General features: G+C 38.7%; 1 protein-coding gene across 3 annotated transcripts in view; it reads left to right on the top strand.

The window, feature by feature from the left end:
* The first annotated feature begins 257 nt into the window (after nt 1-257).
* Nucleotides 258-15,290, top strand: part of AKAP7 (A-kinase anchoring protein 7) — an 80,199-nt gene continuing 65,166 nt past the window's right edge. For 2 of the 3 annotated variants that reach the window (XR_008483193.1, XM_054279535.1), the window contains exons 1-4: nt 258-408; nt 5,341-5,490; nt 6,550-6,695; nt 11,359-11,495. Coding sequence is in view for 2 of the 3 variants with exons in the window: in XM_054279535.1 (XP_054135510.1) it covers nt 258-408; nt 5,341-5,490; nt 6,550-6,695; nt 11,359-11,495 (584 nt within the window). In the remaining variant the exon portion in view is untranslated. The remainder of the gene's footprint in view (nt 409-5,340; nt 5,491-6,549; nt 6,696-11,358; nt 11,496-15,290) is intronic. The other variant, XM_054279536.1, reaches the window with a different exon arrangement.

Raw genomic sequence — 15,290 nt, 5'->3', positions numbered from 1 at the left:
GAACCGAGGCACTCTGGTTGCGGGCCCCGCCGCCCGCCGTGAGGGGCGGCCCCGCCGCACGCCGCCACCGCGGAGCGCACGCCGGGGGAGAGGCCGTGCGGCCGCCCCATCGCCGCCGCGGAGCGTGCCGGGAGCTGTAGTCCCACGGCCGCACGGCCCCGCTCCTCCGCTGCTTCTCCGAGGGGCGCGGCGGCTCCGTCAGACCCGCTCCGGACCCGCAGCTTCCCGGTGGGCAACGCTGCTCGCCCCGGCCGGGCATGCGGCCGCTGCTGCGGCGGCTTCTCCCCGCGCTGTGCTCGGCGGCGGCCCGAGCCCTGATCGCCCGGCGGGCCGTGCCCATGGCGCTGCGGCCGGCGGAGGGAGCGGCGCGGGCCGGGGTCGATGTACGGAGCGCGGCCCCGGAGCACGGTGAGAGGCGGCGGGGCGGGGGCCGAGGGCAGGCGCTAGCGAGACCCCGCGCCCGCCTCCCCCGGGGCTGCGGGCGGGCGCTGGGGCGTGCGGGGCGTACGGGAAAACTTTTCAACTTCATTATTAAGTTGTTAATGATGAAGCAGGGCTCTTGTTTGTAGGGCTGTGGCACTTCCCTGTCTGCCCCGCTCAGTCCCTAGGCTTGCCGACAGTGTATGCATCCAACCTGACTGAACACTAAATCTACCTTTCTTTCCCCTAAGTTTACTACTACTCCTTTTCTTTTTAGTTCCTTAACTGCGTATGTGACCTGGCTGAATATTAACCCTACAATTTTTTTCCCACAAGAAATTATTATTATTATTATTATTATTATTATTATTATTATTATTTCCTTAGCTATGGTAACTGTAGTGCCAGCACTGGAGGATCAAAATGCGTCGACATTAAGACTGTCTATTTCTACAGCAGCTCGCAGTTGAACTGGCTCTAAAGGATTCATTTGTTATTAAAAATATGAATAGAAAGTAGTGGGTGGAAGCTCAGCGAGAGTCAAGGAGCCCCAACCCTCTTGCCATCAGGCAGGTGGGGAGGAATGGAAGAAGGTCCCAGCTCGGAGAGATGGAAGAATCCACTCCTGGCATCCTTTGCCTTCCCAGGTGCCCTTACAGAATAGGTAGGAGGCCCTGGATCTGGAGAGTCAGGCAGACAACAGTGGAGAAGTCATATCTGGAGGGTGTTCTGGACTAATGAAGTCAACCAGGTGGATCACAAATACATGTATTAAGGGAAAAACAACGGTAGTTGTAGTGGGTGACTTGCATCTGAGGGAAATTGAGGGCCCTGTATGCTGGTTGGACCCATTCCACAGGAAAATCTGATGACTTCCTGTGGCCCAGGTAAAGGATATTACCAAGAGAATCCCTGAGCTAATTCTACCCACTGCTGACTGTCCAGGTTAATAGTGACAAGGTTGATGAGAAAAGTACCAGGGTAATCAACAGGACTTCAACCACTTAGATGCCCACAAGTGCATGCATCTGGATGGGATCCATCCTAGGATGGTGAGGAACTGGCAGAAGAGCTCATTACACTGCTCTCCATTATCCATCTGTCATCAGTCATGGCTAACCAGGGAGGTCCCAGGCAATTGGAGGCTGGACAGTGTGATGCCCATCTACAAGAAATGCTGGAAGGATGATCTAGGGAGCTACAGGTCTGGCAGCCTGACCACAGTGCCCAGCAAGGTGACAGAGCAGATCATCTTAAGTGTGATCATACAGCACAGGCAGGACAACCAAGGGATCAGACTCAGCCAGCACAAGTTTAGGAAAGGCAGATACTTCCTGACCAACCTGATCTCCTTTTATGCCCAGGTGATGCACCTGGTGGGTGAGAATAAGGCTGTGAATGTTGTCTACCTCGACTTCAGCAAAGTCTACAACACCATCTCAGCACACTCCTGGCAAACCTCTCAGCCCATGGCTTGGACAGGTGCACTCTTCTCTCACCTAGTGAGAGGTGGTGAATGGTGCCACATGCAGCTGGCAGCTGGTCACTAGTGGTGTCCCCAGGGATCAGTGTTTGGTCCAGTCCTGTACAAGATCTTTATTGATAATCTGGATGAGGGAATTAAGTCTTTCAATAGCAAATTCACAGACAAGATCAAGTTGGGTTGGAGTGTTGATCTGCAAGAGGGTAGGAAGGCTCTGGACAGGCTGGATCAATGGGCTGATTTCAATGATATGAGGTTCAGCAAGACCAAGTCTGGGTCCTGCACTTTGGCTACAACAATCCCCTGCAGCACTACAGGCTGGGCACAGAGTGGCTGGAAAGTGGCCCAGTGGAAAAGGACTGGGGGTACTGGTTTGACAGTCAATGAAACACAGGCCAGCAGTTTGCCCAGCTGGGGCAAATGGCATCCTGGCCTGGATCCCTGATAGTGTGGCCGGCAGGACCAGGGCAGTGACTGTCCCAGTGTTTCTGGCACTGATGAGGCCATGTCTCAACTCCTGTGTCCAGTGCAGGGCCCCTCATTTCAGGAAGGACATTGAGTTGCTGGAGCATGTTCAAAGAAGGGCAGTGGTGCTGGTGAAGGGTTTGGAGCACAAGTCTGATGAGGAGTAGCTGAGGGAGCTGGGAGTGTTTAACCTGGAGTAAGAGGCTCAGGGGGACCTTATCTCTCTCTACAGCTACCTGGAAAGAGACTGTAGCCTCCACAGGTGGGGATTGGCCTCTTCTCCTGGGCAACCAGCAACTGGACAAGATGACACAGACTTAAGCTGCACATGGGGAGGTTTATGTTGGAGATTTGGATGGAATTCTTCATGGAAAAAGTGATTAGGTATTGGAACAGGCTGTCCAGAGGGATGCTGGATTCATGTCTCTGGTTCTGTTTAGGGAAAGACTGGACATGGCACTTAGTGCCATGGCCTTGTTGACAATGTGGTGTTCAGTCATCAGTTGGACTCAATGATCTCAGAGGTCTTTTCCAGCCTAATTGATTCTGTTATAAACCTATTAAACACATTAACATAAACATAGTGAACAGGGAATAGTGCCTGAAGATCAGGTCTCGCTATGATCTGTGATACTTATAAGTCAAATAACAGATCGTTCTGTCTGAAACAATAATCTGACTATGTAGAGAAGGCAGCTGGCAATCAGAGCACAATCAAATTTGTTTTATTGCTCCTTATTTTTGTGGTCTCTCCTTTATGAGGTATGTGGATCATGATTATTTTTTTTTTCTGCTAGAACAGATGACAAATGGTGTTCAAGATCAGCAATCACTTAAATACAAATAAAGGAATAATGGATACACCTACTCATATATGAAATTCGGGCAAATATAATTAAGCATGCGATTAAGAAAAAATAATGTATCCTATAACAGCTTGATGGTTAAGGAGTTCCTACAGGAAGCTGGTTTTGTACTCTAGGTTTCAGATTATCAACATTATGTCAAGAAGTTTGAAAAATCTTGTTTTCAAGTTGTATTAGTCACTAGAATGTAACTCTTAAATTTTGTTGCTGATTTCTTTAATTAGTATTTTCAAAAAAGCAAGGGAGTGTTTTTTTGGTAGAAGCACAACCTGTAGAATTTAGACACAGTTCAGTTTACTGAAGGTGCATTGTTAATTACTTTAGCTCTGCCTTTACTATTGTGAACAGGCTGCATTTTGCCAAGTGGCACAAGTATGTTGCTTTTTGAGCAGACAGAGCAAAGGAAACCTGTAATCTGCAATATACACCCCTCAGATTTATGAGAGTCCTTGTTCTGTAGCTGATGCTACCTTAACAAACCCCTTTTGGTCTCAGCTGATGATTCTGCACTGCTGAATTTTGATGTTTTCTGCCTCAGTCTGATCTACTTGTTTGTCAGTTTCATGGACCTCTGTCTTGTCCTTCACTTTGAGATCTCTTTGGATCCAGGGTTGTTTTCTGTATGCTCATGGATACCAGAAACAATCTGTTTTGTGTGAGCTTTAATCTAAATGTTAAGTAATAATTTTATTACTGCTTTAACATCTGTTTGTTATGCATGGTTCTTTAGTGTCTGTAGGGAACAAGTAACAAATCTAAATACTTTGTTTCCTTTGAATAGCCTGTGGGGGAATAAAGTTAGGTGTCAGACTACAACCACAGAGTGATTTATGCTTCCCTACTTTAGCCTGGAGTGAATTAGCATTTAATCAGGTTGTTCTTTTATTTATCTTCCCTAGCATAAAGTGATATGTGTAAGAAACATTCCACAGGGTGATATTCACCCACACTGGGTCTGTAATATCGATTTTATACATGTGTAGCCTTGCATGCCTTAAGAACATAGTGTACACTTTTGCTGCTGAATTTTCCTCTTAGGCCAGATTTGGGCCATCCTCACTGGGCCTGAGAGGAGCTTTGAAAGTGTGTTGTCTGTAGTAATGAGCTGTCCTGGGATAAACTGCAATCCTAACACACAGCTCCTTCCACTACAGTAATCCCATTGTGGAGTTGTCCCAAAAGAGTATTGCTGGGTGCCTGATTATATGCCCATTTTTTGCTGCTAGAGAAGATTTTGCTTCTTCTTCTTTATTTTTTTTAAGGTATGACTTAATATGCCAATATTAGAGTTTACTGATGCAGAAGCGTGAAGCAGACATAACGAAATGACTCATGCTCAGTTAGTTAGTTACTCTTGGGAAAAAGACTTTTTCAAAAACTTGTTAGTGGACGTTATTCTGTCCCATCTCACTTAAAATATTCTGTGATTGTGATATTATTCTGAGGTAGAGCTTCATGTATATCTTTGTACATGCAGGATGTGTTTTTATTTACATTGACTTCCTTCCTTAGCTTAAATACTAAAAGTCAGTTTTTAGAAGGAGAAATTCAGATCATTGCTGTCTAAAACATTCTATACTGAGTGGGAGATGCAGGAATAGAGTGATCATCTCATTCCTGAATGATAGAGTCAGCTGAGAACTCCGTTATATGTGGAATGATAGGATTCCCTTCCTGTTTTTTCATGCCTCATTTTTAGTGTGTTTACAGTAGAATTAATTTGCCAGTGTTTGTCTGCAGTGAATTTCATATGCCATTACTGTTATCTAAAATGAACTTTATGTGATGTCTGAAGGGTATTATTTTATATGCTCAGTTCTCAGTATTTTTTTGCAGTAATTTCGTTTACTTGGAACCAAACAAGACCCTAGGTTATTAAAATATAGAAAGCAGAACTCTATTTTTTGCTGTTTCACATAAAATATTACAGAATTTTTACTGATCTGTTGACAAAGAAGAAGAACAGGATCCTTGCGGGGTTATATGTCAATATTTATTTGCTGATAATTAATGAAATGTTTACTTGTTGTGCTGCTTATGTATAATGTCTCTTAGCTGTTTATATAAAAAACTAAGACCCAGTGTGTTATTTTAAATATATTACAGATGGGCTGGAAAATATACAGCAAAAGAAAATCTTTAAAGAGAATATGGAAAAAACACAACAGAGTGAAGAGCCATGTTCTGCTGATTCAGTAGATTCTCTAATGGCAGAAATGCCATTTGTGGACACAGATATTGAGGATGAACATGCTAGTAAGTACATTAAACAGAAGAAATGTGAAAGCATAGACACATCATGCACTCAGTTCTTGGTCCTGCCTGTTGGCAAGGATACCTGTGTCATGCACATGGAACAGTCTCCCTGAAAACAGGTTACAGTCCTGAGCCTCTCTTATTACTATTCAGTCCTGCAGTACTTGAGCATATTAAGAGTTCACCCTTTTGTTATCCTGTGGAGCAATGAGTCACAGAATAAAGACATTTTGTATGTCAATTCACATTACTGTATGTGAGCTTCTCAGGTGATGGGTTTTGTGAGCTGTCCTTCAATATGTGTATTCCCAGCATGGTGCTAGAGGTACACTTTTAGTCTGACAGTGGATGTGTGCAGCCTGGTCAGCTTGTGGGCATGTATCAGGCCATGTGGTGGGAGAGGGTCTGTAAAGGCTCAAGGAGATGAGCTGAGAGAAACACGATTATGTGTGAAGAAATAACTGAGGACACACACATTTCTTTCTTTATATCAGAAAGTGTCTCTGGGAAAGGAGGAGGTAGATGGCAAATCTGGCTGGGATGATATTCTCTCCTGGGCTGGGTTTGGTTCCTGTGCTATTGGTTCATTAGTCTTAGTCTACTACAACTTTTAGCTTTAATAATCCTATGTATTGCTGCATTTTGTATATCCAAATGCAGAATGCATGGGATTTTTGAAGTTTAATATTGGCCCTTCTGCTCTACAGTCATGTCCATGATCAAGTGTGGACAATTTGCAGGCCTGTTGTCCTGCTGCATACATTGGCTAAGGGAGGCTCACTGGTTTTGAAGCCATGTGTCTGTCTGTGTTAGCAGCTTATAAACCTGGCTTAGACGTGTAGGCTGTTAGTTCAGGTGTGGTATTTCAGATGTATGGCTGCATTAATTCAGGTCAGAGTTGGATCCCAGTGAGACAGTTCAGGGCATGGGCAGAGCAGGTGAGTGGGAAGACATGCTCCAGTCCGTTGACTCAAGTCCAGCTCCTGTTGTTGTGATATTAAGAGTGTCTTTGTTTAAATGTCTGTGTGCTGAAAGTGACTTTGTTCTTTTTCTCTTCAGTGCTTGCAACTTCTGAACTAAGTATTAAGAAGAAAAGAAAGCGGACTACTGGAAGGGAAATTGAAGAAGGCACTGAGAGAAAGAAGAAAAAGAACAAACAGTGTCAGCCAAATTATTTCATTTCTCTTCCAATTACTAATCCAAAGGTGATATTCTTTATTATACTAATTTGGTATAACCAGAATTACTTCAACAGCTGCATGGGTTTATAAGAACATTGTTTGATATTGTCCAAAAAGTATTTTTTTCAGGTAGTTTTAAAGAAACATTAGCAGTCTATTCAATGAGTAATGCTATGTTATGTAACATTTTTTTTGTGAATAAAATTGCTTTTGTAAAAAAGACTGGAGGAAAAATACTTACATTTTTATTCAATTTGTCAGTCTTATGGATTTCCCTGAAGCTGGCTGAAATTTCCCCTCTGCAGTGTTTAGTATTGCCTATTTTGTTGTTCTTGTAGAATAAGGAAGGGAGACATTCCTATTTAATTTAGTGAGAAAAATTCTAGCAATATTTTTAGATTTCTTTATAGATACAAACTCATATTTGGATCTGCTACTGTTTTAACTTGGCAGTTTGTAGTTTAGCATTTTACAGTAAAATGGTTCATCTTATTTAAAATTCAAACAACTGTTGTTTTAGTGAGATGTTGTTCAGATAAATTCAGGAAATGCAAAGAGCTCTAAGAAAATGTATTTCCTTGCAGTTACATGAGTTGTCTCATTTAGGCAGTAAATGAAAATGAGTTTTTACATCCTGCAGGTTGTCTCTGGTACATCTTTGATATCTTTTGTGTCTGAAACAAGGAAAGTAGGTGCCTTATGTTTAAAACGTTGAACCGACCAGTTTAACAGCATTTGCAAATTTAGTTTGTGGGATCTTTTAATATCAGAAGCTATCTCAGATGAATTTTAACTCATATTAAAACTCATTAATTAATTTTAACTTAAATACATCTGCATTATCAGTTCTCTGAAAAAGTAAAATAAGATTAAGAAAACACGAAATGAGACTAAAATACATTTGAAAGTGACACTGCAGTCTTTGATTCTTCAAAACATATGTGAAGAAGAAATTTTAAAGGCTGGTTTTGTAAGATCCAGGATAGCCTTTTACAAATATTGTAGGATATCTTTTGTGAAATCCTTTTTAAAGATATCTTCCAGATCTGTTTAACAGGTTCCATGATTTAGCAAGTGCAAGAATAATGTAGTGGTTATATATTCTGAGAATTGAGAATTGAGAATTGAGGTAATTGAGAATTCCTGCTGACAATTGTTACTATGCCCAAGGGTTGGTTAGGAAGATCTTAACTCTGCTTGGTTTTTTATATGCCATTATTTAATCATATCTTTTTTTATAGGTCACTATTTAGTCATATCATTTACAGAGGTAAAGAAACAACTCTTTAAATTTAATCTCAGAGCATTTGAGAACTCCAGGACTTTGCTAGAAAGTTTTGTTTATACTTGCCTTAGAGGTAGAGTTGTTCTGAAAGTAGAAAATACACTATTGGAATTTTTATAGGCAATATCAACCAAAATTTAGACACCTGGTTTCTTGATAGTCAGAGTGAATCTGGTAATGCCTAGTAGTATTTCAGTTGGTAATGAAAGACCTTTATTTTTTGAAGAGCTTATTTTATTCTAGTGGAGTATTTTGAGCATAAGTATTGTTTATTTGTTTATTTGTATTAATTTAAGCTTTACACAGAGGAAATTTTGTAATAAAGGATATTTCTGAAACATTTAATCAGCTGTTCCTCTTGGAAAATGAACAGTTTCCTTATTTTCATTTTAATTGTTTTGAATCTTTAGAAATGAAGTGTTCTTCCATTAATTTTTAATGTATATTGAACTTTGCATTATTACTTGTGGAAAAATAGTTAAATAGATTATGATCCTTGTATCTTTTTCTATTTGTTCAGGGTTTTTTTTTAAGTTACGACTTTCATGATATGCTATTGCTTGGTATGTTAGCCTTTCAGGGTTCTCCAGTCTTGACTATAATTGTTATTCATCTGTTTGGTCTTTAAAGCTTTACATTTACTTACTAGTAGTATCCTTGTAATAAACACTGCAAAACAGTGTTATTCTGTTGCTCCTCAGAATAATGTACTTCAAGTAATGGAGAGGAGATCTTGAAATGAGTAGTTGAGGCCTTTTTTGAACTTTTTTTAAAAAAAAATTCAGAGGGAGGAATTGTTTAGTGTGATCTGCCTTAAAAAGGGTTTTGGATTAAATTAGGACATGTCAAGTAAAAATAAATAGCATGATGGCAGTTGAAATGTAAGACAACATGTTTGAAGGTAATGTAAATAACAGGTTAAATAGCAATTCAAAGTTTTTATTTATGCAGTGGGTCAAAGCCTGTAATATAGCATTGGGAGAGTCCTAGTTTGCTTCATTACAATAATACACTCCAATGTTAATTGCACCTTAGATTTATTGGAGAAAACTGAACAAATGTGAAATTGTGATATGCATTGTGATGGCGCACCTGTTTAACAGCTGTTGTGTCACGCTTTGATTGCATAACTTCAGGGAAAACATCTGAAAAACAAGTTTCTAAAATTCAGAAAAACTTAGCTGAAAACTTTTTTGTTTCCTTTCCAATTAATGTTGATTGTGTAGAGCATTGTCATTTAGCCAGAGAGAGAGGATATGCTCAACCTTCTTTTTATTTCACCTGTATCTGAAGGGCAGGATTTTTCATACGTTCTTGATAGATTCAGCAATAACTTTTCTTTGGAACTGATAACTGCCTGTCTTTGGACTTATCTTGTTCCAAAGCCGTATCATTTGTTAGGTTTTTAGCTTGGTTTCCTAATAGAGTTTATACAGCTATGAGCCCATCCACTGGGGTTTTTCGGGTTTGCAACCTGTTGTCCAGTTTTGGACAGAAAAATGGACATCTCAGAGGTATTAATTTCCTACAGTTTTTGTATCATTGATGCTTGCATAAAAGAGTGAGCCTTGAAAGAACATGCTTTTATGGAAGTACTGCTGAAGGGAACTATAGAGGTATGGGGATGTGGGGTATTGGCTGCTAAACTAAATGCTGAATAATATTGATCTCTTTCAGAGCTAGCATGCTTTTACCTTCTGTGAAAGCACAGTTCCACATCTGTCTTCTGTACTCTGAAGGGCTTGTGCACTTACATTTATGTTTTTTTCTTTTGCAAGGTCATGGGTGCAAATTAAATTTTGAAGCAATAGTTGAAAATTTAATAGAATTGCAATTAGTATGGCACATTTAATTTTTGAGTTTTGTTTCTTTTTTTTTTTTTACTTTAGCTTATACACCTAAATAATTATTCAGTCAATACATTGTAATTAGCAGGGATCACATTTACCAGTTCTTTGCTTAAATATGGATTAAATTCCTCCTCTCTCTGAGACAATGAAACTGTTATTTATCCAGGATAAGATCAGTGCTGACATATGAAGGAAGATGGTCTTATTACAGCATGATTTCTGATAAAATGTTGGTGGAATTTTCTTCATATGTCCTACACTACTTAAGACACTTCTGGTTTTGTAAATGCCATATCCCCTTTTCTGGCAAGTACCTTTTACCTTCCATCCTTCTCCCTACCCTTGCTACCATCAGTTCATTTGAGTTATGATTTAGTTATATTTATATGACACTACTAGATATCTATGGCTCATTAGGTGAAACTTCTGCATAGCAAAACTCATCTTAAGAAATTCAGTCAGAAAAATACTGAACACTCCCATTAGATTGTGGTTTTTTCCCCCAGGAAATTTATATGTTCCTTATGATTAACAGAGCTACCAAAATATGCCAATGCTTTTTTTATACCTGAGAGCTACTTGTGCTTATCTTATGAAACTCAAGTCTTGACAGTACATTTGTGAAGTGTTCACTACTGAATTTCAAGTAAGTAAACAACAAAAAAATGAGATTGGAGTTTTCAACATTCTTCTTTTAGATTTTATACACCAGAGATGATTTGTCTGTAATGTCTTTGTTCACTGTGCTTTAAGAAGTAATTCATTTTATCAGATGGTCAGGTTTATTTGACTTGATCTAATTTTCACTAACATACTCAAGAATTGTTGCAGGTTTTTGGTGTTTTGTTTTTTAAATTGCTACGATACAATGAGCATAATATCAAGCACAGTAAACATTTTGGATACAATTTATAGAGCATGTGTAACCAAATAAATAATTTAAATTTAAAACAATGTAATTCCAGTGTTTTTAAAGAGAAGGACTGATGAAGTTAGAACTCTATACTTGTTGCAATGAAATTTGTCTAAATACATTTGAAGGGAGTATATATGTTATATCTGTCTATTGGACAATATAATCAGAATTGCAAATTAGATATCTCTACAAATAATTTACTAAATATTCTGGTTTTGTATGTGCCCAGTGCTGCAAAGATCAGGTTTTCTTGAGTCACTTACCTGCGCATAGCAAGATAGACATTTAGCAGAGTGGGCAGAGTAATTCCTTGAAGAAGGTTTTTGTTGGTATTACTGGCAGTGTAAAACTGGATGATCTTAACCTGCTTCAGGAGTTGATGATACTTATGGAAGGAAGCTCCTATTAAGATGTGATGGGGAGTGTCCAGTGATTTATTAATCACTCTATTTGTACCCAGTTTGAGTTCACTCGGGTCAATTAGCACAGCTTTGTCAGCAGATAAAACTTTCTTTTGCTAGAATGGTTTTTACATGGATGTTTGTTTTTAGTTTGAGTGCTTTCTTGTTCACTTGCATGATGGGATACAGTAATTGTTGTAGTGGCTAACTGTTATTTCTGTGTCTTTCTTCCCAGATTACTGGCAGTATTCAGGCTGTCCAAAATGCAATAGTACAAAAGGATCAAAGGCTTTCCAAAGCAATGGTTCGCTCTGGCTCATTGCATGTCACCATGTTTGTGATGCATTTATCCAGTGAAGAAGAAATTAGCATGTAGGTATTTGGTGTAAATTAAGTATATACTAGTATTTTTGCTTAGTTGAGTATATACTAGTATTAAGTGTTCATAAAGAGACTAGCAGGGTTAACAGACACTTTTTTCTACCATACACCACCCTAATTTACTAGGGTTATTGAGCATTTAATTAATTTTGTCTTTAAAATGCTAGTCTTAATATTAGCCATTTTCATAACTTATATGTCATAAACTCTGAACAAAGTATTTCCATTGTGTTTTTCCTACTGTGTGCTGAACTTGCACACATAGATCTCATGTTTGCTTAAGGAATTCTTTTAAAATAATGTTTTGATATAGGGGACAGGGGAATTAAAAATCTGTTGAAGTGCAGATTGCTCATTAGAAAGTGAAAATCCAAGGTAGAATGCAGGAACCATTTGGTAGTCAAGGGCATGCTTCTAATAAGTAGAAGTATTTTGGCTGAAAGCATATGACACACCTAAAAATAATGAATGATCAGTATATCTAAATCAGTTAGCTTGTTTTTCCATGCATGTTTTCTTTGAATGCTATTTCCTTGAGATCTCTATACTCCTACCTGTCTTCTACTGTGAAGTTGCAAATTTGTCAGCATCAACAGTCTGATCTAAGGGGAGAGAAACAGCCAGGATCAGAGAATAAAAAGGCAAGCAAGGGATACTAGGTCTGGTAGATTCCCTCCCCTCTCCATGTGCCTGGTTAATGAGTAAACTGTGATAGCAACTGAAAATTCGTGAGAGCAACCACCAGCTGTTTATGTGAGATTTTTTTTAAAGGGTTTGAAGCAAACTTTAAAAAAAGGGAGCATGGGATAGTACTTCAAAGCACATGTGCCTCTTCATGAGTATTTTATAAGAGTCCAAAAGTGTATACCAAAACAAATATTCTCCAATTCAGGATATTCTACTACTCTGTGAGCCCCTTCTCAGCTTTCACTGTCTGAATGCCACTGAAGCACTGACTTACAGAGTTCTTCTCTGCCTCTCCCAGCAGAACTCTACAGTCCAGGCACTCAGAACTGTCCTCTAGTCAGCAGCAGCTTCCTCAGAGGTTCACCCCTTTCCTGGCCAGATGCCTCCTATAGGTTTCTAGCTCAGCTCTCCTCAGGTATTCTAGATTGCATGTTCTTTTTAATGAGATTTAAAAATAAAAATTCATAACTGATGGTTTTTGTTTAATCTTCTGGAAGATCTGCTGGGAGTAAAATGCTGAATTTGCCTTCTTCTTGCTTCACCAATTTTTGACACCAGGTTAATGGAAAGAAACCAAGATCCAGGCTGGCAAACAAACCTGTGTGTAATGTAGGGGGAGAGTAATCTCTCAAACAAAGTGCAGCTAGTCAACGGGGCATCTGAGAGTTCACAGATCCTTAGGTTTGGATCCATTGAGTTACTTAGATATCTACAGTTTTTCAACTGTGTTTGCACAATAGTGCCTCTGTCTATACAGAAATGAAATGTGTTGAATGCTATTTGAAGTCAAATGCGTGATAAGAATGTGCTAAACATAACATTCAATTCAGCACAAAGCCCTTTGTATGCTATTTTAGTACATACAGCTTTCACCCTGAAAATGGAACATCTGTATTCTAGGCCACTCTTTCTAAGGGAATCCAGACCTGCAATTCCCATGTGAGTTTCCTAACTGACTGTGGTCTGGCCTTCATGAATACACTATACATCTCTTTTTGTAGGACTGTATGAAATCAAGAGTGTGAAATTTTGAAAGTAGAAAGAAAACAAGCAATCAAGACTCATGACAGCACTCCCTTCAAGCCAGGAAGTTCTACTCTATGCTAACTGTGCATAGTCATGGGATCAGGTGCTAGAAATCAGGATGCCTGCCTTTGCAGTAAATGCCTAATTATGAGATTATAGTGTCAAGGTTTTCTTGCTCATTTTCTGTCAAAGACTCTGTGAATCTCACCTTTGCATTACAAGTAACAGGAATGGCAGAATTGAGTTTGGCTTTTTTTGCGAGATTGCTTTTTCTAACAAGTGATCAAAATTGAAACTCAGTAATTTCTAAAAAGAAACTGTGAGTTTTAAGGACTACAATATTTATGTTACAACAATACAGAAAGAGAACAGGCATTGCTTCTATAATTCTAGCTTGTGTTCACTTAGAATATGCTGTTTAATTATTTTTTTTATTTCCTTTTTGACTTTAGATCAAAGTACTTGTAAACTTTTTGGGTATCTCTGTGGATTAGTTGCACTGAGCATAATTACCAGTTGGCATTGTAAATACTATTTGATATGGAATAACAAGAAAATACCACTGTTGTGTTTTTAGCTATTGACTCAGTGGAAATGTTTGTCCTTGGGCATTATTCTTACAAAGCAATTGTTGGATGTTATGAAGTGGTTGATAGAATACAAAAGGCAAGATAGCCAGAGTGAGATGACAGCTATTTTTCTACATATTTTAGTGTTTGCAAGATCGTAAAGAGTAGAACTAGATCTTCAATGCCACAGTGCTAAACTGAAAGCACAGTGCACTGTGTGGATTGACCTTTCATGGAACTCATTGGGTGGACTTGGGCTGGTCAGTGAGTTCTGCAGCAGACCCTACAGTATGGAAATATAAATGTTTGTTCAGCTAAAGAATAGAGCTTTCCATGGACTTTCTTTGGACTAGTTCTCACATGTAAAAACTCCAGAGATGGATTTTAGATACATTCATTAATCAATACTTAAAAGTCCTCTGCAAGCTTCAGCTTAATTTGACTCAGTGTATTTGAAATATCTGTACTTGTTTTGGACCAATTTTTAGGTTGATGTTGGTAAATAAATCTATGCCTGCTTACATGTGAAGTAATCTGACAGGCAGAACCAATATTAGATGGTGTTTTTGAAAGGTCTTGAAGTACAGCATGTAAGGAAGACACAGGAACAGGCTTGTCTAACAGTGATAGGAGGGTAGGTAAGTGACAGAGACTATACTTACAGTAAAATATTTTTTACAAGGAACGTTGGTGTTTAAAATGGTTATAAAGGAGCTAAAGCACTTCTAGCTTATAGATTAAAGCCCTCTGAAAAGACTACAAGAGGACTCTATCAGTGAAGGATATTCTGTCATGTGATCAACCTTCATGTGTTTCTTAACTTACCCTAGGTTCTAGTTAAGCACAGTTCACATCGAGTCCACCTTGTTAAACACAGTGAGAATGTGTAGAGATTCTTGGAATTGTAAAGGCTTCAATGAAATAATTTAACCTACCCTCGAAATCGGTGATTGCTTTCATCCAGCTAGGACAGAAAAAGTAAACATACCTCTTTTGAGCATTTCTAACCTATTACTGCCATCTAGCGTTTATAAAATCTGCATCAATTTGGGGAAAAGATTACATTCAAGTTAATTGAATAGAATTAAAACTGAAATGTGAGAAATCTTTTAGAAAACACTAAAATTTTTACATGATTTTTGTTTAGAATTTAAATCACTTTCAGTGCAGGTCAAAACAATTATTTCATGTAATTTTACATGCACTTGATGTGGCTAATTAAGATGATTATTAAAAGGTTTCTGCCCTGTTATTGCAGTTATAGTGTGCATGTCTCTAAGCTCTTACAGAAAGTAAATGTAAATTGAGATTATACATCTTTTAATAACAGTTCTCCATGAGCTTAATTGTAATTTCCATATAATTTTATCATTATATATGTAATGTCATATCTGCTTATAATTTAACTAGCACTGTTGTAACTTTGACTGAAGAAGAATCTTAGTTCAATTGACATATCAGGACAGGAAAAAATTAATTTAAGGATGGAAAGCAAAATGCTTCT

The sequence above is a fragment of the Melozone crissalis genome, unplaced genomic scaffold, assembly GCF_028551555.1.
Source record: "Melozone crissalis strain CALT ecotype California unplaced genomic scaffold, PUWL_Pcris_2 ptg000027l_1, whole genome shotgun sequence".
NCBI lineage: Eukaryota > Metazoa > Chordata > Aves > Passeriformes > Passerellidae > Melozone > Melozone crissalis.
Note: the sequence above shows the minus strand (reverse complement) of the source record. Positions and strands in the feature narration are given on the sequence as shown.